The sequence below is a fragment of the Borostomias antarcticus genome (assembly GCF_949987555.1).
Source record: "Borostomias antarcticus genome assembly, chromosome: 11".
In the NCBI taxonomy this organism is placed as follows: Eukaryota; Metazoa; Chordata; class Actinopteri; order Stomiiformes; family Stomiidae; genus Borostomias; species Borostomias antarcticus.
In genome coordinates, this window is record NC_140244.1 from 5,225,354 (window position 1) to 5,243,228 (window position 17,875).

General features: G+C 41.5%; 2 protein-coding genes across 2 annotated transcripts in view; one reads left to right on the top strand and one right to left on the bottom strand.

Moving 5' to 3' along the window:
* Window positions 1-13,502, top strand: part of slc6a11a (solute carrier family 6 member 11a) — a gene marked incomplete at both ends in the record, with an annotated part of 17,939 nt that extends 4,437 nt beyond the window's left edge. Inside the window, 12 exons of the mRNA XM_084445753.1 lie at window positions 4,624-4,711; window positions 6,662-6,794; window positions 7,708-7,842; window positions 7,974-8,077; window positions 8,729-8,853; window positions 9,031-9,143; window positions 9,443-9,580; window positions 9,949-10,051; window positions 10,828-10,928; window positions 11,078-11,248; window positions 11,510-11,650; window positions 13,491-13,502. Coding sequence (XP_084301879.1) covers window positions 4,624-4,711; window positions 6,662-6,794; window positions 7,708-7,842; window positions 7,974-8,077; window positions 8,729-8,853; window positions 9,031-9,143; window positions 9,443-9,580; window positions 9,949-10,051; window positions 10,828-10,928; window positions 11,078-11,248; window positions 11,510-11,650; window positions 13,491-13,502 — 1,364 coding nt within the window. The remainder of the gene's footprint in view (window positions 1-4,623; window positions 4,712-6,661; window positions 6,795-7,707; window positions 7,843-7,973; window positions 8,078-8,728; window positions 8,854-9,030; window positions 9,144-9,442; window positions 9,581-9,948; window positions 10,052-10,827; window positions 10,929-11,077; window positions 11,249-11,509; window positions 11,651-13,490) is intronic.
* Window positions 13,503-15,460: 1,958 nt separating this feature from the next.
* On the bottom strand, window positions 15,461-17,645 carry ppil1 (peptidylprolyl isomerase (cyclophilin)-like 1). Its single transcript, XM_084446320.1, has 4 exons — window positions 17,471-17,645; window positions 16,334-16,488; window positions 16,020-16,088; window positions 15,461-15,716 (listed from the first exon to the last, which is right to left on the bottom strand). Exons 1-4 carry the CDS (start codon window positions 17,524-17,526, stop codon window positions 15,496-15,498), a joined length of 501 nt encoding a protein of 166 aa, XP_084302446.1. The 5' UTR covers window positions 17,527-17,645; the 3' UTR covers window positions 15,461-15,495.
* Window positions 17,646-17,875: the final 230 nt, after the last annotated feature.

Below are 17,875 nucleotides of genomic sequence, written 5' to 3' on the forward strand. Positions count from 1 at the left end.
CATGCTAACGGAGCTGGGCAGAGCAGTGAGTAATCTACCTGTGGTGATTTCTGAACTGAACCGTAAGATTGATACCCTGTTGGAGAAACTCACGGCTATGTAAGGCGACGTGGCAGAGCTGAGGACCAGGCTCGATAAAGAGAAGTGTTACAGAGAGGAATGACCATTGGAATCTGTTGTTCTTCTCCCTAACCCAAACATCTAATCAACTTTCTGTCTCTCACATGGCCGTCAAGGCCGTTTCACCCAAACTCCCCTGAAGATTCACAGGTTAAAGAGGTGCTGCACCCCCCCCCTCCTCCCTTCCCTCCCCATGGACTCCTGTTGACCTTTGGTCTTGAGGCTGATCGAGGATGTCTCCATAGCAACCTGCTGTTATCGCTAAGACATTCCGTCCGAGTCTCCTCAGCCAGAGGCCTTCAGGCATACACACACACACACATGGACTGAACACACGGACTCAGAAACACACACACACAAACACGCACACCCCCCCCCCCCCTTTCCCTCTCATTGTAATTGCCTTGTACTGTATTTTGTATGTCGTAATTGTCGTATTGCATTTTGTATGTCGCTCTTTCTTCCTTTTTTATCTGTTATTTGTATTGTGAAGCGCTTTGTTAGGAAGCATGATGGCGGCGCTACGCCCGACAGCAGCCAGCCACTCTCCAATTCCTGGCGTTTCTTGTTAATCTGTTTGTTTGCAGTCCGTTGTTTTTGTTTGTCTCCCTTTACATCTGGGCTGCGCCCCGGGCTGATGTAACAGTTGGTTGGGGGGCGCATTATAAATAAAAATAACATAACATAAAGAAAATGAACACAAATTAATCATATAACCAAATTTGAACCCAACTTCCTCCCGTAATTCCAAACACAAGTGTTTACCTGGCTGAATTACTGAAAGGATGTGAAACGTGGATAAGTTATCTATGTGTTTCACATGCCTTCCAAGGCAAGGCAAGGCAAGGCAAGGCAAGGCAAGTTTATTTATATAGCACATTTCAGCCACAGGGCAATTCAAGGTGCTTTACATGAGACATTAAAAGCATTAAAACAAAAAGCAAGACATTATAGACATTTAAAACAAAAGGCAGGACAAATTAAAAGCATTAAAACAAAAAGCAAGTCATTATAGACATTTAAACAAAAAGCAGGACAAATAGAATACAGGAATAAAAGTTACAGTGCAGTATACTGATAAACATAGCTCCTCTTAGAAAGCAGTGGCAAAAAGAAAAGTCCAGTAGCTTCCAGTAGCTAATTCAGCCGGGTAAACACTCTAGTAAACACTCGCTGAGATAGTACGACTGAGGACACATCCCCCAGTGTGCTGAACAGCAAATTTCATTTGAAAAAGCTTCCAGATGGAAGTTGAGATAAAACCGAAGCCGTGTGCACATATTGCAGCGATGTAACCGTCTTTCCACCGAAGCAAGGCGAGTAAAACCCAGGCCAGGTCCAGCTAGCTGTTCTTTTGATATTTCTAACCACTTTGTCATGCATTTCTTTATTTTAATATCACACATATGCCTGATTTGTTTTTATTTCCCCTGAAAATTACAAGTAAATACTAGTATTTTAGACAGATTAATCACAGACAATTATTGTGATTAACTCAACAACATAAAATCGATTGGCAGCACTAGTTAAGATATGGTCAATCATATCAACTCTGCACTTAGGTCTAATAGGACAAGAATTGAGACCTTGTTTACATCAGAGTTTAGTCTGAGATCACTGATTATTTTAGTAAGAGCAGTTTTAGTGCTGTGGTATGTTCTAGAGCCCGATTAGATCCTGAAATTCCTCCAGGGCATTGTTTTATTTAAGGTATGAGTTTATGATCAGCTGTTGCTGATCAGTGCATTGCCATCTAGGTTGGGTTTCTTTTCTTTTCATTTTTGTCATTTAAGTTCTTAGGTCAGGTTGTTTTACTTAGGATTTTACAACAGCTGTTTTGAAGGCCTCTGAGAAGATACCTATTTGAAGAGACTAGTGCAATTCCCTTTCAAAACAACCTCACATTCACCTGCCGACAACCAGAGAGGACCAGCACCACCGTCCACTGCGTGTTTCTTGCAGACTCCCGCCGCTGGAAGTATAGGATTCTTGATGGCTGTTTTCTCCATTTTCAAGCTATGCTCCGCTGTGTTAAGGGCTGTGGGTCGCAAGTTCTCGCAATCCTACTCTGGTTTTGGGCCTATGCCCTTATCCGCCCTTTACTCCGGTACCTTACGGTGGGAGGAAATATGGAGCCAGGCGCGAGCATCGCCTGTGGTTTTTGTTTGGAGTGGCCTTCTCATACAGTAGATGGGCTGCCATCCCTTGCTGGGCCCCATCTGCCCATGCTATTTGCCCATAGCTGGGACAGTGGTTGACAGGTACTAGGACTGTACTAGTACTGTTCACCGGGGTGTTTCCACTCAACGGGAGGCCTACGCACCTTGTTTCTAGGGCCCACTGTTGCTCCGAGATCCCCAGTTACTGTATGTGGCCGCGTGGAGGCAGTGCAGGAGGCCGCGTGGAGGCAGTGCAGGAGTCTTGGTGGTGGAGAGGCTGTATACGGTGTTGGTATATGGTGGGGGCGGTGGTAGAGCTCAGGAGGTAGAGCGGGTCGTTCAGTGATCGTAGGGTCGGTGGTTCAAATCCCAGCTCCTCCTGACTACCTGTCGAAATATCCTTGGGCAAGACACTGAACCCCAAATTGCTCCCAATGAGCAGGCAAGCTCCTTGCATGGCAGCTGCCGCCATTGTGAGTGTGTGAATGGCGCTCCGGGCCAGTGTAACAACTGGATGGGGAGCGCATTACAAATGCAGTACCTATACCTATACCGGCAGAAGGAGACTAACGCACACAGCTCCTCTCTTCACCCCCTGCTAAGAGGGCTAGCTGGCGGCAGTAGCTGAAAGCTGAGTAGCTTTGCAGTAACATGCACTAACCACAAGCACTACTACAAGGCAACTGCACCATCGCATCACACACGCCCTGTGCGCGCACGCACACACACAGGATGCTAGGCTAGTAGGCCAGCAAGTAACATACTAGTATGACTTCTGTTACTTGATATGACAACTGTAGGCAACTGTCAATTGTTAGTGCAGTTGTTGTCTGGAAATGTATTTGAATTTAACCTATTATTGTTGATCACCACTGCCTCTTGTCAACTTACACTTGCTCAGTTTTGTAAATAGTAAATTATTTTCACTATTATGGCTACGAACACGAGACGGAGAGAGTTTTCTGTTATGTTACTCGACCTAAACCTGAGGGCTTCACATTGTGTGATGGATGTTGTCTTCAGTGTTTGTAGTTGTAGTCTGGAACACAGGTAGTCCACTACAGGGATCTGAAGTACAGGGGCGTGTGGAACAATTGGGCCCTGACCAGTTTAGGCTCAGTTACTTGAATACTTGTTTGAGGCAATGCTTTTTACTCTTAAATCTATTCAAAACATTTAGCTTCAAACTATCTAGAGAAATGAAACAACTTGGGGATCTTACTGTGAGATAAACATCACACTTGGTTGTGTGTTCTCCTATTACAGTATTTAATGTAGCCAGAAGACTATTGCATCCAGTTTTAGCTTCAGCCACTTAATTAATTAGATCTCCTGTAGATGGCAGTGCAAGACAAGTAACATGGTACCTGACTGTCTTCAGCGACATGTTACTCTCAAGGGTCAGAGAGTGAAGTATGAATTAACAAGTGGCCACCTCTTAACAATTGGACATGGCCTATGGATGCCTGGAGGTGAATAATGTTCATGTTTGTATTCAAATTGAGAACCACTGGATATCAAAATGTTACAGAACGCTAGCCTACAGGACTCATACTTGCATGGCCTTAACAAAATCTACTCCACAAGTGGAATTATCCAAGTGGATAATGTTATCCAATCTCGAGTATCACTGCCTGAGACTCAAAACCGCAACCGCAATCCCCAACCTTGTAAACAGATTAGTCTTTGGGCTTGTGGTTAGATGCTGGTTTCAGTGCAGAATGCCTGTAATTCAATCCCCACATGTAGCACACTATAACAATATGAATGTTAACCAGTCTCAATATGCCACATTTATGAAACTGACTTTGCTATTCAGTATCTTCATTCACCATTGTTTTCATAGGATAAAACTTGTTCAAACTAGGTTTTTCACTTCCACTATATTATGTTTAGATAATATCCCTCCCAGATAGGACTGGTAAGAACTCACACAGCGTACCAGAACTGGATATCCAAAACAATATTTTAATGTATCTGCGGTAACTTGATATGTTCCTTCCTGGGGGGTATTTCAGAAAGCAGGTTTAGTGAAAACTGTCTAGCCCTGAGATTGAATTGGTTTGAACTGAATTGAATCTCAGGGTTTGCAAACTCAGAGTTTTCACTAAACCCGCTTTCTGGAATACGCCTTTGCTGTTTACCAGAAAAAGAAAAAGAAATAATGGTAAAAAAAAAGAAAAAGATTATTGGAGCCAGATTTGGGTAAATAATCTTAGCAAATATGTTTTTAGACAAGGTCCTCTTAACTCATAAAGCTCCACAACTCTCGTTACGTAAATATAATTTGTCTCTAACAATCAACATATTCTGTCCTCCTTCTGTTGTTTTGTTTTGACCATAGATACCTGTGTTGAGTTTGATAAAAGGAATGTGTCATCCAACTGGACAGTCCCAGTGAACGCAACATCCCCTGCAACTGAATTCTGGGAGTAAGTTCCATCTACTTTAACCAGCACTTGGCTCATAACCTTCATTAATAAATCCCAGGTAATCACAAGTGTTGTTTGAGTTTATTGTAACAAAAGTAGTTAAACCCTGAGAGACTTAAATTCATTTGAGAAGGTTTATTGAAATGTTTTTCTAGGGCCAACACAGAGATGACGGTTGACCCGATGCCCATATATGGATCAGATGTGATCATTTTCTCAGAGGACGTTAGATGGGGCTGTGTGCCAATCAGGCATAACTTGTATACTTAAAGGACCATACCGGTCTAAATATGATTTGAGCTGCTTAAACTATTCACCCAACGTATATCACATTCCCACAATCAATCTTCTGAAGCAAAGCTCACGATAAAAGATATTTGCATTTTCATGTTCTACTTACATTTCCAAAGTTGAACGCGATGGCTTTAAAACATATTTTTAAATTGTTCCCTTGTTGCACTGACAAACTCGCCCCAGTTAGTTTCAAATGACTTTCATTAGTTTTATTTTATACTATTTTCGTTTGAATCCATTGAACTCCTGCGCTATATTCTCTAATCCACCTATGCTAGATTCTCTACCCAGCGATCCTAGCAATGGCTATGTAAACAGGAAGAACGAAAATAATAGCTACTGAAAATTATTTGAAACTAACTGGTGCGAGTTTGTCAGCGCAACGAGGGAACGATTCAAAAATAGGTTTTGAAGACATCACGTTCAACTTTTGAAATGTAAGTAAAACGTGAAAATGCAAATATCTTTTAACGTGAGCTTTACTTTGGAAAATGGATTGTGGTAATGTGATATACGTTGGATGACTAGTTTCATATTTAGTAATAATCGGGGCCAAAGTGCTCAGAACCGGTGCAGGACCAATATACAATAACTTTGATCAACAATAAAGAAGGGTCCGCACTCAAAACTATGTTTATGCTCTTTTAATTCATAATGGTGGACAGACCTGACAGACGCGTTTCAGCTTTGCCTTCTTCAGTGAAGAAGGCAGAGCCGAAACGCGTCTGTCAGGTCTGTCCACCATTATGAATTAAAAGAGCATAAACATAGTTTCATAATTAGACCGGTATGGTCCTTTAATATGAGTGGCCATTGGTTGTCACTGATAGCAGTGAATTGCATGTACATGTAGTTGGTCTTCCTGGTTGAACTTACGCCAGGACGGATTCAGAGGGGTCATGAAATGTTAGATTATAGATAGATAGAAGCCTTTATTTAGAGAGGGAAGAACATGAGAGTTGTGTTCATTGATGTTCATTTTATCCATGATGCTCCTTATACCTGGAACACTAAAGCTTGAGGTACTTCCTTCAGTCGCAGAGTTTAAATCCTTAGCTCTTGGCATTTGCACTTCAACCTGTAATTGTTTGTAATTATTATTATTATTATTATTGTATATTGTATTTGTTCTGTTGTTATTTGTGTATCTGTGTGAACTCGTCAACACTGTAAATGAGGGAAACCTCAGTGCTTTACGAGTATAAATAAAAGTTTGAAATGAAATTAAAATGTGCCCTATTTACAAACAACATACCATATACAGTAATTCAAGTGGTTTAACTCTCCTTTCAGCACAATCAGACATCTATAATATGAACTATATAGTATATATTTGGGGATATTTGTTGATGAAAGGTGCCGATCTTAGGTCCTGAAGTGAAGGTATTTCACTAACTGTCATATCACAACAGAACCACTGTTTGAATGCGGGTTGCTAGATCACCAAAGAGTGTGACTGTGGACTGGATGCACTATAACAAAGTATTTTCATACAGAAACCCCAAATGTTTGTTTTTTTATGGCTAGAGATCTCTAGTGAGGCTCTACTTCCTCTTATAGCCTACAGGTTGAGATAACTATCTTTTGAGAGAGTTCATTTAGTATTATCACAAAATTGCTCAAGTGTGTTGAAATGTTATTTGCTTATTTTTTCAGGAAAAGAGTGTTAGGCATCTCTCAAGGAATCAACCACATCGGTAGTCTTCGCTGGGAGCTGGCCTTATGCCTGCTGCTGGCCTGGATACTGTGCTACTTCTGTGTCTGGAAAGGAGTGAAGTCTACAGGAAAGGTATGACGCTTTGCATGCTGGTTAGCTTTTATTGTGAAGGACTGACAATTCCAGTAGATCAATCGGCATCTGTCCACGTTTGTATCACGTTACAGAAAACACATGTATTTGGCTTGCGTGACAGACCATCAAACTATTACTGACTGATGACGTCTACCTAAACTCTGTATGGCTGGAAAATACAATGAAGATGTATGAGGTACAATAACAATGTATGAGGTAACTGACTGACACTGTTCCCTCCCAGCTGAGGTGTGAAGGTAGTATCCACTGGCAAGGTGTGCAGCTGTAAAAGTGCTGTAACACCAGAACCCCCCCCCCACCCCCCTTCTACCCTGGGGATTAATGTAGTGGATTATTTACATAAATTATAACTACATCACAAAAAACGAACAGCACTTTCATTGTTAAATATGATCTAGCAGAGATTAATTACAAACATTTATCATATGTATCATATATATTGTTTGGAATTGAGATAACGTCAATATATGTTAATAAGTTATTAAGTAAAATGTTATTTCTGAACTGTTTTTAAAACCCCAAAGATGTCCTGGGTCAATTTGACCCGAACAAGTCCAGAGGGTCTAAAATGTCTACAAAATATCTCTTCTCTTCTCTTCTCTTCTCTTCTCTTCTCTTCTCTTCTCTTCTCTTCTCTTCTCTTCTCTTCTCTTCTCTTCTCTTCTCTTCTCTTCTCTTCGCTTCTCTTCTCTTAAACAGAACACACTTTTTTCCAGATCTGTTCCCAGCTAGCCTCATGAGGCCTCCTGATCTCACGGGCTTGTGGCTTGGGATCCGTGTAGAGAAACAGAACGTGATCTCGCTGGATCTGGGTGGTCCAACAAGATGGCCCATTGCCAGTACCCATGATCAGAATGTAAATAACAACGTATATGTTTCGGGTTGATAGGTGGTCTACTTCACAGCCACCTTCCCCTACGTGATGCTGGTGGTTCTCCTGGTCCGCGGACTCACTCTCCCAGGAGCGGTGAACGGGCTGGCGTTCTACCTCTATCCTGACCCGGCCCGGCTAGTGGACCCGCAAGTGAGTAAGGAGGTGGACGCCAGGTAACACACTCGACTCACATGGCATGAGAATCAGCGCCCGGCTTTAAGGGCCAAGTTCCCGCTCTCGCGGTCGGTAACGAAAACGTGTCCTCCGGTGTCCTGTTGTAGGTCTGGATGGATGCAGGGGCTCAGGTGCTTTTCTCCTTCGGCATCTGTCAGGGGAGCCTTACCGCGCTTGGCAGCTACAACCAGTTTAACAATGACTGCTATAAGTAAGTATGACAGTGACTTTGCTGTCACCGGGTGTCTGTCACCCGCATATGGGAGGGGCATAGGGGCGGCTGTAGCTCAGTTGGTAGAGCGGGTCGTTCAATGATCGAAGGGTCAGCGGTTCGAAATCCCAGCTCCAACTGTCCACATGTCGGAGTGTCCTTGAGCAAGACGCCTAACCCCAAATTGCTCCCAATGAGCACGTTAGCACCTTGCATGGCAGCTGCCGTCATTGGTGTGTGTATGTGTGTGTAAATGGGTGAATGAGAGGCCATTGTAAAGCGCTTTGAGTGCCGCGAAGGTGGAAAAGCTCTATATAAGTGCAGTCCATTTACCATTTACCATATCCACTCTTCTGTAAACTATGCAGTCTCCTGACAGCTTCTGCTCGGTCCTGGGAGTGTTGGACTCTCTGTGGTTCTCAGGGCACAGGTGTTGTTTCTGAAAGGAAATTCTTTATCCAGGCCTATCCTGGCAAGATTGACAAGAACTCGGCTAAGACAAGTTCCATTCAGCAGTCTCAGAGTTTGCCGATTCCTTTTCTGTACTCTCTGCTAGTCCTACTCTCGTTTCTAGTTTCCTGAACTATCAAATAAAGTTATAACACTAAATATCCTGTTTGTGAATTTTGGGCTGACATTGCTTTCTTTCAGGGACACGTTTGTGCTCTGTTTGGTGAACGGTGGCTCAAGCTTTATAGCTGGCTTTGCCATCTTCTCTGTCCTGGGCTTCATGTCGTATGAACAGGGCGTGCCCATCTCTGAGGTGGCGGCGTCTGGTAAGAATAAGAACCCTGCTGGCTGCTATGGACCAGTAGCTCGACTTCAAAATGTCTTGAAGCGATAGATACAATTAAAGAGGAATATGAAATAAGCGATTATATCTCATGATTAAAGTTGGTGTACGTTTTGGTAATACGAGGTAACATTACCTCAGAATCTGTGTATTGCGACAGGTCCCGGCCTGGCGTTCATCGCCTATCCCCGCGCGGTGGCCATGATGCCTGTTCCTCAGCTATGGGCCATCTGCTTCTTCATCATGGTCATCTTGCTGGGTGCCGACACACAGGTTAGACAAAAGATGTTATCTCCATAAGTTATTGACAATGAAGGGAGATAAACGCTTTTTTACTCTACCGCTTCCTCAGTCTGTCTCTTGTTGTGTTGTGTATTGCTGTGTTGTTCTATGTTTTGCTGTGTCGTGAGCTATTCGATACATAAAATTTCCCCAAGGGGATTAATAAAGTATCTATCTATCTATCTATCTATCTATCTATCTATCTGTCTGTCTGTCTGTCTGTCTGTCTGTCTCTTTCTCTCTCTCTCTCTCTCTCTCTCTCTCTCTCCACTGTTTCTTCCTCCTAACAGTTTGTCAGTCTGGAGTGCCTGATGACATCAGTAACAGACATGTTCCCTACGGTGTTTCGGAGAGGTTACCGCCGAGAGTTGCTGCTGCTTGGCCTCTGCTCTGTCTGCTTCTCCCTGGGTCTTCTCCTGGTCACAGAGGTCAGCGTCCTCCATGGCAGACATCACAATGAAAAGAACATAAACATGACATAACCTCAAAAAGTGGTCGGATGTTAAAGTAATGCCATGCATTACTTGGCATGCATTGTAATTACGGTAATTGCATTACTGTAATTACATTCCGTAACTTGTGATGAATTAGAAAGATGAAGTACCTGTAGATAAATATGCTTATTAAAATAGTGGTAATTTTTCCTGTCAGTTTCGAGATTGAGTCATCAGTGCAAAAAGACTTATTCAGTGTAGCACTTATATTATTATTATTATTATTATTATTATATTTGTTATTCAGTTTATAGTTTACAAAATATTTGAGATCTAAGAACCTCTTCCCTCCTCTCTTTCAGGGTGGCTTGTATTTCCTCCAACTTTTTGACCATTATGTGTGCAGTGGCAACAACCTTCTCCTTCTCTCTGTCTTCCAGTCAATAGCAATTGGTTGGATTTATGGTGAGCAACCAGTATTCGTGGCCAGTCAATTCATGGATTGTGTGTCTCCTGAAGGGTCTTTTTTTGGTTTTCAGTTTTTTAAAGACCCAAGCTTATATATACAATACCCTCAAATAGCTGTAAAACTTGAAAATTCTTTGTCTCAAGATGACACCCTCATAATCCATTGCTGAGTCTTGACATTTCCTCTGCTCAGTATGACCTTCATGTCCTATTTGGCTTCCAATCTTTGTTCTCTATCACTCTTCTTAGATAAGTACTCTCCCTTTAAGCTTGATCGACATTGGGGTCCCAGGGAGAAGACTGTCCCTTCATAGCCACTCCAAATCCTAACATCAATGCCTTTCTTGTGCAAGAACACAAGAAAATACTATGTCTTTAGTTAACAGAAATTATGTCTGATTAATGATGCAGTAATGTTCCCCAGATAGATGTTGTGTCTTTAAGAATGCTCACTTGACACCGTTGCCGTTATGAAACAGATGTATGAACTGGAACAGGTTGGGAAGTATGGACATGAGGTGACTGACTGTATCCAGATAGCAAGCGGATGTGTAATAATTCTGGGCCATATATGGGCCGGAACTGAGCCACAAAGGCCAGATCTGGCCTGTATATGACCCAGATCCACTTGCTATCTGGGTAGTGAAGTCATGCCCACCGTCTCCCTCCCTCCCTCCAGCCGGGATAACCGGTGACAGCCCACCATCTGGAGGTGTCTTCTAAGGTCGGCACACCAAGGTCACGACCTCCTACTCTGTCCTCTACATTTACAGGTGCAGATCGTCTCTATGACAACATAGAAGATATGATAGGGTATCGTCCTTGGCCACTGATGAAGTACTGCTGGCTTTATATTACTCCTCTAGTCTGCATGGTAAGTGGATGGGTCTCAGATCATCAGCATACAACAGTATATCTATGGCCAGCTAAAATGTTTTGAATACTTTAATCTGTCCTCTTTTTTTGACCACCATGTTGGACATACACAGTAATACAATGTTGGTATGTTGTGTCTCCAATCAGGGTACCTTCATCTTTTCATTGGTGAGATACGAGCCTCTTAAGTTCAACAAAACCTACGTGTACCCAGACTGGGCCTTAGCCCTGGGCTGGTTCCTTGGGCTCTTCTGTGTTTTTTTAGTGCCCCTTTGGATCATTTTTAAAGTTTCTCAGAGCAAAGGGACAGTCTGGCAGGTGAGTCTTTTGAACAATATTTTTTTTGGCTAACCACTTTGATGCAAGTAATATGACCGTTTCACAAATATAAATATATGAATGATCCTGTTTGAGCCCATACCATTACACTAACGTGCTGTGTCCACCATTACACTTTCTCCTAAGCTAACGTGATCTGTCCACCAGTGTGTCCGTGTCGTTTCAACGTTTCCATGTCTCGGGCTCTTTAATGACGACTAGCAGCTGACTTGTTTATTTCACTTAAACATATTTCCACAGAGCCTGAAACAGCTCTGTCAGCCTGAGAGCAGTAAGGCCTTCAACCTGAAGACTCCTGAGCGATGCCCTTTGGATCCTGACAACACTCTTGTCCCTCCCAACAATGAGTACAGAGGAAGTGGTGTAGTTGAGCTTGATACAGTATGCAAATATGATAACTTGCTAGATAACTAGAAAGAATGTTAACACTTTATTTTATCTCTTAATCTCTTATATCTCAGTTTCAGCCGGTATTCAGAAGCAAACATTTGGTAACAATGTTTACGTTTACAAATTGGCCAATGGCATATATTGGTAAATAAGTCAATACATGAAATTCCTTATAGTCATTTTTCACACAAATGTATTGTTAGGGTTAGGTGTTAAACTCTGGGATCAAACTTGGGAGCCTTTGGTTACTGGTGGCACACCTTAGTCTTGCATAGCCAGACCTATCTCCACACTTCGTTCTGCTGGAGAAGGGTCTGGCTGCAATCCATTATCATTCTAAACAGTTCTAAACAGGGGCCAAAAAACACAGTGCTTCCTGATACTGTTAATACAAGTAAAGCTGATCTTGTAAATAACTTCAATGATTAATTTGTCTCCATTGAGGAAAACCTTTTTAACAAAATAAGACAACCTCAGGGTGCTTCATTTAAACATTATCTGCTAGGTAGCTACCTGAACTCATTTTTCATGAAACCAACTGATAGCAATGAACTTCATAAAATCGTCATGTATATGAAGAGCTCTTGTACAGCTGGAGCAGATATCTGTAGCAAAATCTTGAAAGTCATTGTAAATGAAATTGTGGAGCCACTTGCTCAACTCAACTTCTCTTTACGAAGTGGGGTTAGTGCCGAAAAAGGCAAAAATCGCAAAAATCGTCACAATATTCAAATTTGATTTTAAAAATGATATGAGCGATTATCGTTCTATATCTATATTACCTAGTCTCTCTAAGGTACTGGAGAAAGTAGTGTACAATAGACTGAGCAGCTATCTCAATAGGTAAATATTCTTGTTCTATCCCAGTACAGTTTCAGGAAAAAGAGCACAACCTGCATGGCGATTCTTGATCTTGTTGAAAAGATCAATGACAGCATTGATTAAGGCCACTCTGGAATTTGATTGTTTTTGGATTTGACATTTGATACTATTGATTTTATTGAATAAATAACATCACTATGGTATTAGAGGGCTAGCACTTGAGTTGCTCAGAAGTTACTTCTACTTCTAACAATACGTGAATATGAATGACCACAATTCCTCAAGTAATAAATATGGGGTCCCCAAGGGTTCAACTGTGGGGCCACTGCTTTTTATCCTATATATTAACGACTTGGTAAAAACATACAAGGTTCTGCACAAAGTTCTGTTTGCTGATGATATCAACTTGTTTATGTTGCACTCTACTTTAACTCCAAGAAATGTTAAATAAGGAGAGGAGTGGACATTTTGTTCAAACGTAACAAACTACCGTATCAGTTAATATCAGCAAAACAAACTCCATTGTGTTAGTTGTCTCCAACAAAACTCAAAGGAATTTTGAGCATATCTGTCTCAAAATAAATGGGCAGGAGATAAAAAGAGTAAATTTATCTCGTTGATGAATGTTTACATTTCAAATGCCACATTGATTTGTTAAAAAAAGGTATCTAAATATGTTGGTTTGTTCTTTAAACTACTTTCTTCCTCTCTCTTCACCTTGTGTCCTCTACAAACCCTATTTGAACCCCATGTAATGTACTGTAATGTTATATGGTGTAACACCGTCCTCAGTCATTTAAAGAAATAACAAATTCTTCAAAAGAAAATCATACTTAAAAAATCATCTTATCGTGGGTCGAAGCCAATGCTCCTAGCTCTGTTTCGTTGCTATGGTCTTCTAAGAATTTCTGAGTATACTGTCTTTCATAATGCATGTCTGATGTATCATCATGTTGTCTATAAATTAAATTACAGGTTGTGTGACCTCGTCCCAATCTGCCTCCCCCAGCACGCCCCATGACACTGGGAAAAACACCTTGTTACAGGTTTTTAATTTTAATTTTTTAAAAGCACGCTCAAATGCACCAGCTTGAGAGCCGTGTGCAGGGAACCACAGATCTGGAGCTCCATGACAGCTTAAAAGTGTTCATTGTCCACATTTAAGAAGAACCTAGAGAAACAACTTCTAATAACATATGATTAACTGATATGACTATGCACTTTAGGTCCTGGGATGGATGTATTTGTGACTTTATTTACTGTATGGCATTGTGTTTGTATGTATGTAGTGTCTGTTTAGTTTAGTATTTAATCGTGTGACTGAATGTGTGGTATGTATGTATGTATGTAGTGTTTGTTTGGTGATTGCTGTAATGTGTATGTGTGTATTTGTGACTGTATTTATGTAAGTAGCGTTTGTTTAGTATTTAGTATTCTGGGCCCCCTCCCAAAAGCTTTGCGTAGCTTATTTAGGGGACCTGATCACATGTTCTATCCCTACCTTTCTGCTGTGCGTTGTGACTCTCTGAGAGAGAGTGTGTGTGTGTGTGAATAAATAAATAAAAATCTGAGATGGGGAGAAAAAACACTGTATTTCTATAAACCAATCACAATCGTCTAGGGCGGCGCTAAGCTTGTTTGTTTCTTTTCAATGGTGCTCTTGCAAAATAGTGTCGGGAGATTGAATCTGATTGGTGCCGCTGGAATTGAGTGGCGCCAATGAGACGCTTATCTCAAAAGCCTACATCCTGTGAGTCAGATTAGGTATACCTCCACAGCTTGCCGCCTTGCGCTGCATTTTCTTTTATAATACAACTGTATTTCGTCAACATTAGTGACAAAAATGTCTGCTGCATTAAAATGAATTATTAATTTCGGTGTCTATGGCTAGTCACTGTATTTACTGTGATGGACGTACAGTAGAACTTGACCTACTGTACGTATGTGCAAAGTTTGGTGATTTTGGATGCATGGGAAGGCAGATTTCCGAAGAAAATATGCTATAACAAGAGGTGCCGGTAGCTCAGCTGCACGACCACTAATATTAAACCTTTAATTAATATTAAAATATTACTTCATATTAAAGCTACACGACATAACTTGGCACTTTGACGGCCCCTCTGGTCGTGATAAAATCGTCAGTTAGCCGTCAGCTGCATTCACTTCCATGTATTTCCAAATATTAAAATATGTTCGGTTTGCTGGCAAATGTCCTTCTCCAAATGTCCATGTGTCCTTCTCCAACTTTTTGTGGTTATTTTATTTTACAAACTATATTAACTACATGAAATTGAACATGACATTTGATTCATGATGGCATGACAACCATGTTGTGGACACTAAACTCTTAATTTGATTAAAACTTGAATATTCACTCACCTCATTCTGCCAGCTCTCTATGTTAAATCATACTGTAAACATTACATCAAGCCAAATGCCTGAACCTAGACTCCAGAACCTAGACCCATGACCTAGACTCCATGTTCTGATTTCTTGTGGACGTCTGGATGATGGAATGGGAAGCAATGCATAACTAAGCCTGTGCATGATCATTTACTAGTCTTTATAACCAAGCCTGTGCATGGAAGTAGGAAGGCGGAGCGATACTTCTTACAGTACCTACCTAATGTAGTGCCTGTGTTTACATTCGTAGGTAATGTGAAGTATCACTCTGCCTTACTACCGCCACAGAGAAAATAGGTAAGTAAAGGTTTCAACGATAGTTTGGTTTCAAAAATGATTGTACAATCACATCAATGCCCAAACAAGAGGCAGCATGGAAGCAGTTGAAAATGATCTCAATCAATCAACAACATAATGGCGGCTAAATTGTAAATAGGCCAAAATTATTACATATATTATTTATTAAATTAGACTATCCCTTTAATTCAAACATCTGAATACACAGACAGTAACTAACCAAAACATTTTTATTAGTAAAAAAAAATCAGACAAAATGATTTAAAAATGACTGTACAGATTACACACAAAAAAGAAAAAAAGTTTAGTATGATTTAACCGGCTACATTCGTCCGAAGGATTTTGATGTCATCAACAGGCCTGTCTTGAGGGTTGGTCTCCACCATGCCCACACGGCTGACCACCCCCATGCCCTGGCACACTCTTCCAAAGATGGTGTGCTTCCCGTCTAACCACTGAGTCGGACCCAGAGTCAGGAAGAACTGACTTCCATTGGTATCAGGTCCAGCATTGGCCATGGCTAGGATACCAGCGCCTGAACAGAAACACCAAAAATTAAAACAGGGGTATATCAAATAAGCAATGTAGCACGGGTCAGCCATCTTTAGATATCAGAATCAGTTTTATTAGCCAGGTAGCTTTACTAACATACAGAAATTCATTTTGGCCATAGGTGCATAACACTGATGGGAGACAATATTAAGACAGGGGCAGGGATTAGACAGGACAGTGCAAATGAACAGTGCATAATACAAAATGGTGTGTGTTGAGTGTATATACAGTATGTGTACAGAGTGTTAATGTGTGTCATAATTTTGCCTCGTATCCGTCTACTTACCTGTGAATTTCAGATCAGGGTGAATTTCATCCTCAAACTGTTTACCAAATATGGAGGCTCCGCCTCTGCCTGGAAGTAACACATAATGCACTTTTGAGTTAATCTTATATATCTGAGTGGTGGTTGTATTCCAGGGTGTCATTAGATAATTCCCAAATCAAATGAGAGATGTGAGGGAGGTTAGACCAAGATGGATGGCAAGTTTGTACAACAATTCAGTCAAATTGAATCCATGATGTCCTGAATAAATATCAAACTCCATATGATCCAAGCACCCCACAATAGTCAACTTCCTAGCTAGCTATCTGACCCACCTGTTCCGGTGGGATCTCCACCTTGCACCATGAAGTCCTTGATGATGCGATGAAACTTGGTAGTGCTGTAATAACCTCTTCTTGCCAGCTCAGCAAAGTTTTTGCAGGTTTTAGGGGCATGTCTCCAATATAGTTCAACCACAATCGTGCCCATTCTGAAACAAGATGACGAACGTTTTATAAATATTTTACGTTAATCTAGCTTTATTGATGTAGCGATCCGTTTGCGCTGGCTTGGTTTGATGAGTATCATCACTCTAATGGTGCATTCGTTTGTGGTCGGAGGTGGCAAGTCGCAAGTGGCAAAATACCTACCTCCGACCTGTGTGCATTCGAGCTATATACCATTATGGTGCGTTCGTTTGTGGTCGGAGGTGGCAAGTCGCAAGTGGCAAAATACCTACTTCCGACCTGTGTGCATTCGAGCTATATACCATTATATCACAGTTACCTAGTTATATCTAGTGCATTCGAGCAACTGGGGGCTGAGAAACATATCCGAATTTGCGACGAGGAAGTGCGAGTTCATGAGTTGTTTTATTTAATCATTCCTAGTAGCAAGTCGGAATTTGCCACCTCCCAGTTATAAACGAACGCACCATTATATCACAGTTACCTAGTTATGGTGCATTCGTTTATAACTGGGAGGTGGCAAATTGCGACTTGCTACTAGGAATGATTAAATAAAACACCGCATGAACTCGCACTTCCTCGTCGCAAATTCGGATATGTTTCTCAGCCCCCAGTTGCTCGAATGCACTAGATATAACTAGGTAACTGTGATATAATGGTATATAGCTCGAATGCACACAGGTCGGAGGTATTTTGCCACTTGCGACTTGCCACCTCCGACCACAAACGAACGCACCATTAGTGCTGGTATGCTCGGAAGCACACATGCAACAACAGCACTCACGTTAGCTAGCACTAGCCATTACTAACTTCGGTTAGCGGTAGCTAGTAGCATAACAACATGAGTAGTTAACATGAGAGAACTGTATTTGTTAAGTAGGCTAGTAAACACGTGTACACTATTCGGTCACTGTTCTCAGCACTAAAGTGCGGCTTCTTCTAGCCAGCCATTCACAGTTAACTAGACGTTATGCTAGCTAGCTACTAGCTCATTTAGCTACTCACGTTGTTTCCACCGCCACTGTGGGTGGCTGCCATGAATCCTGTGGTATGCCAGACATGATCGATTGCTATCTTGCAGTGTATCCTGTTTTAAATATGATTGGCAATAGGCTGTGCTACTAATGAACTTAAAGGAGAAGTTGATAACTAGCAAGTGTACAGTAGTAAGACGACACTAGCTAGCCTAACTACCGGCGAAGCGCAGACGCCTTGTACTTTGGTGGTTTCTCAGAGTTGGATACGGTTGGTATCCAACGTTAAATGTGCATTACCGCCACCTACTGAGCTGGAGTGTTACTAGCGACAGAACCGACTGGCCACAGCTCAGGCTACCTTCTACTGTAACTCCTACAGCTCAGTTTCCCTTGGAAAATAGAACAGAGAAATGCTTACAGCATGTCAAGCTGC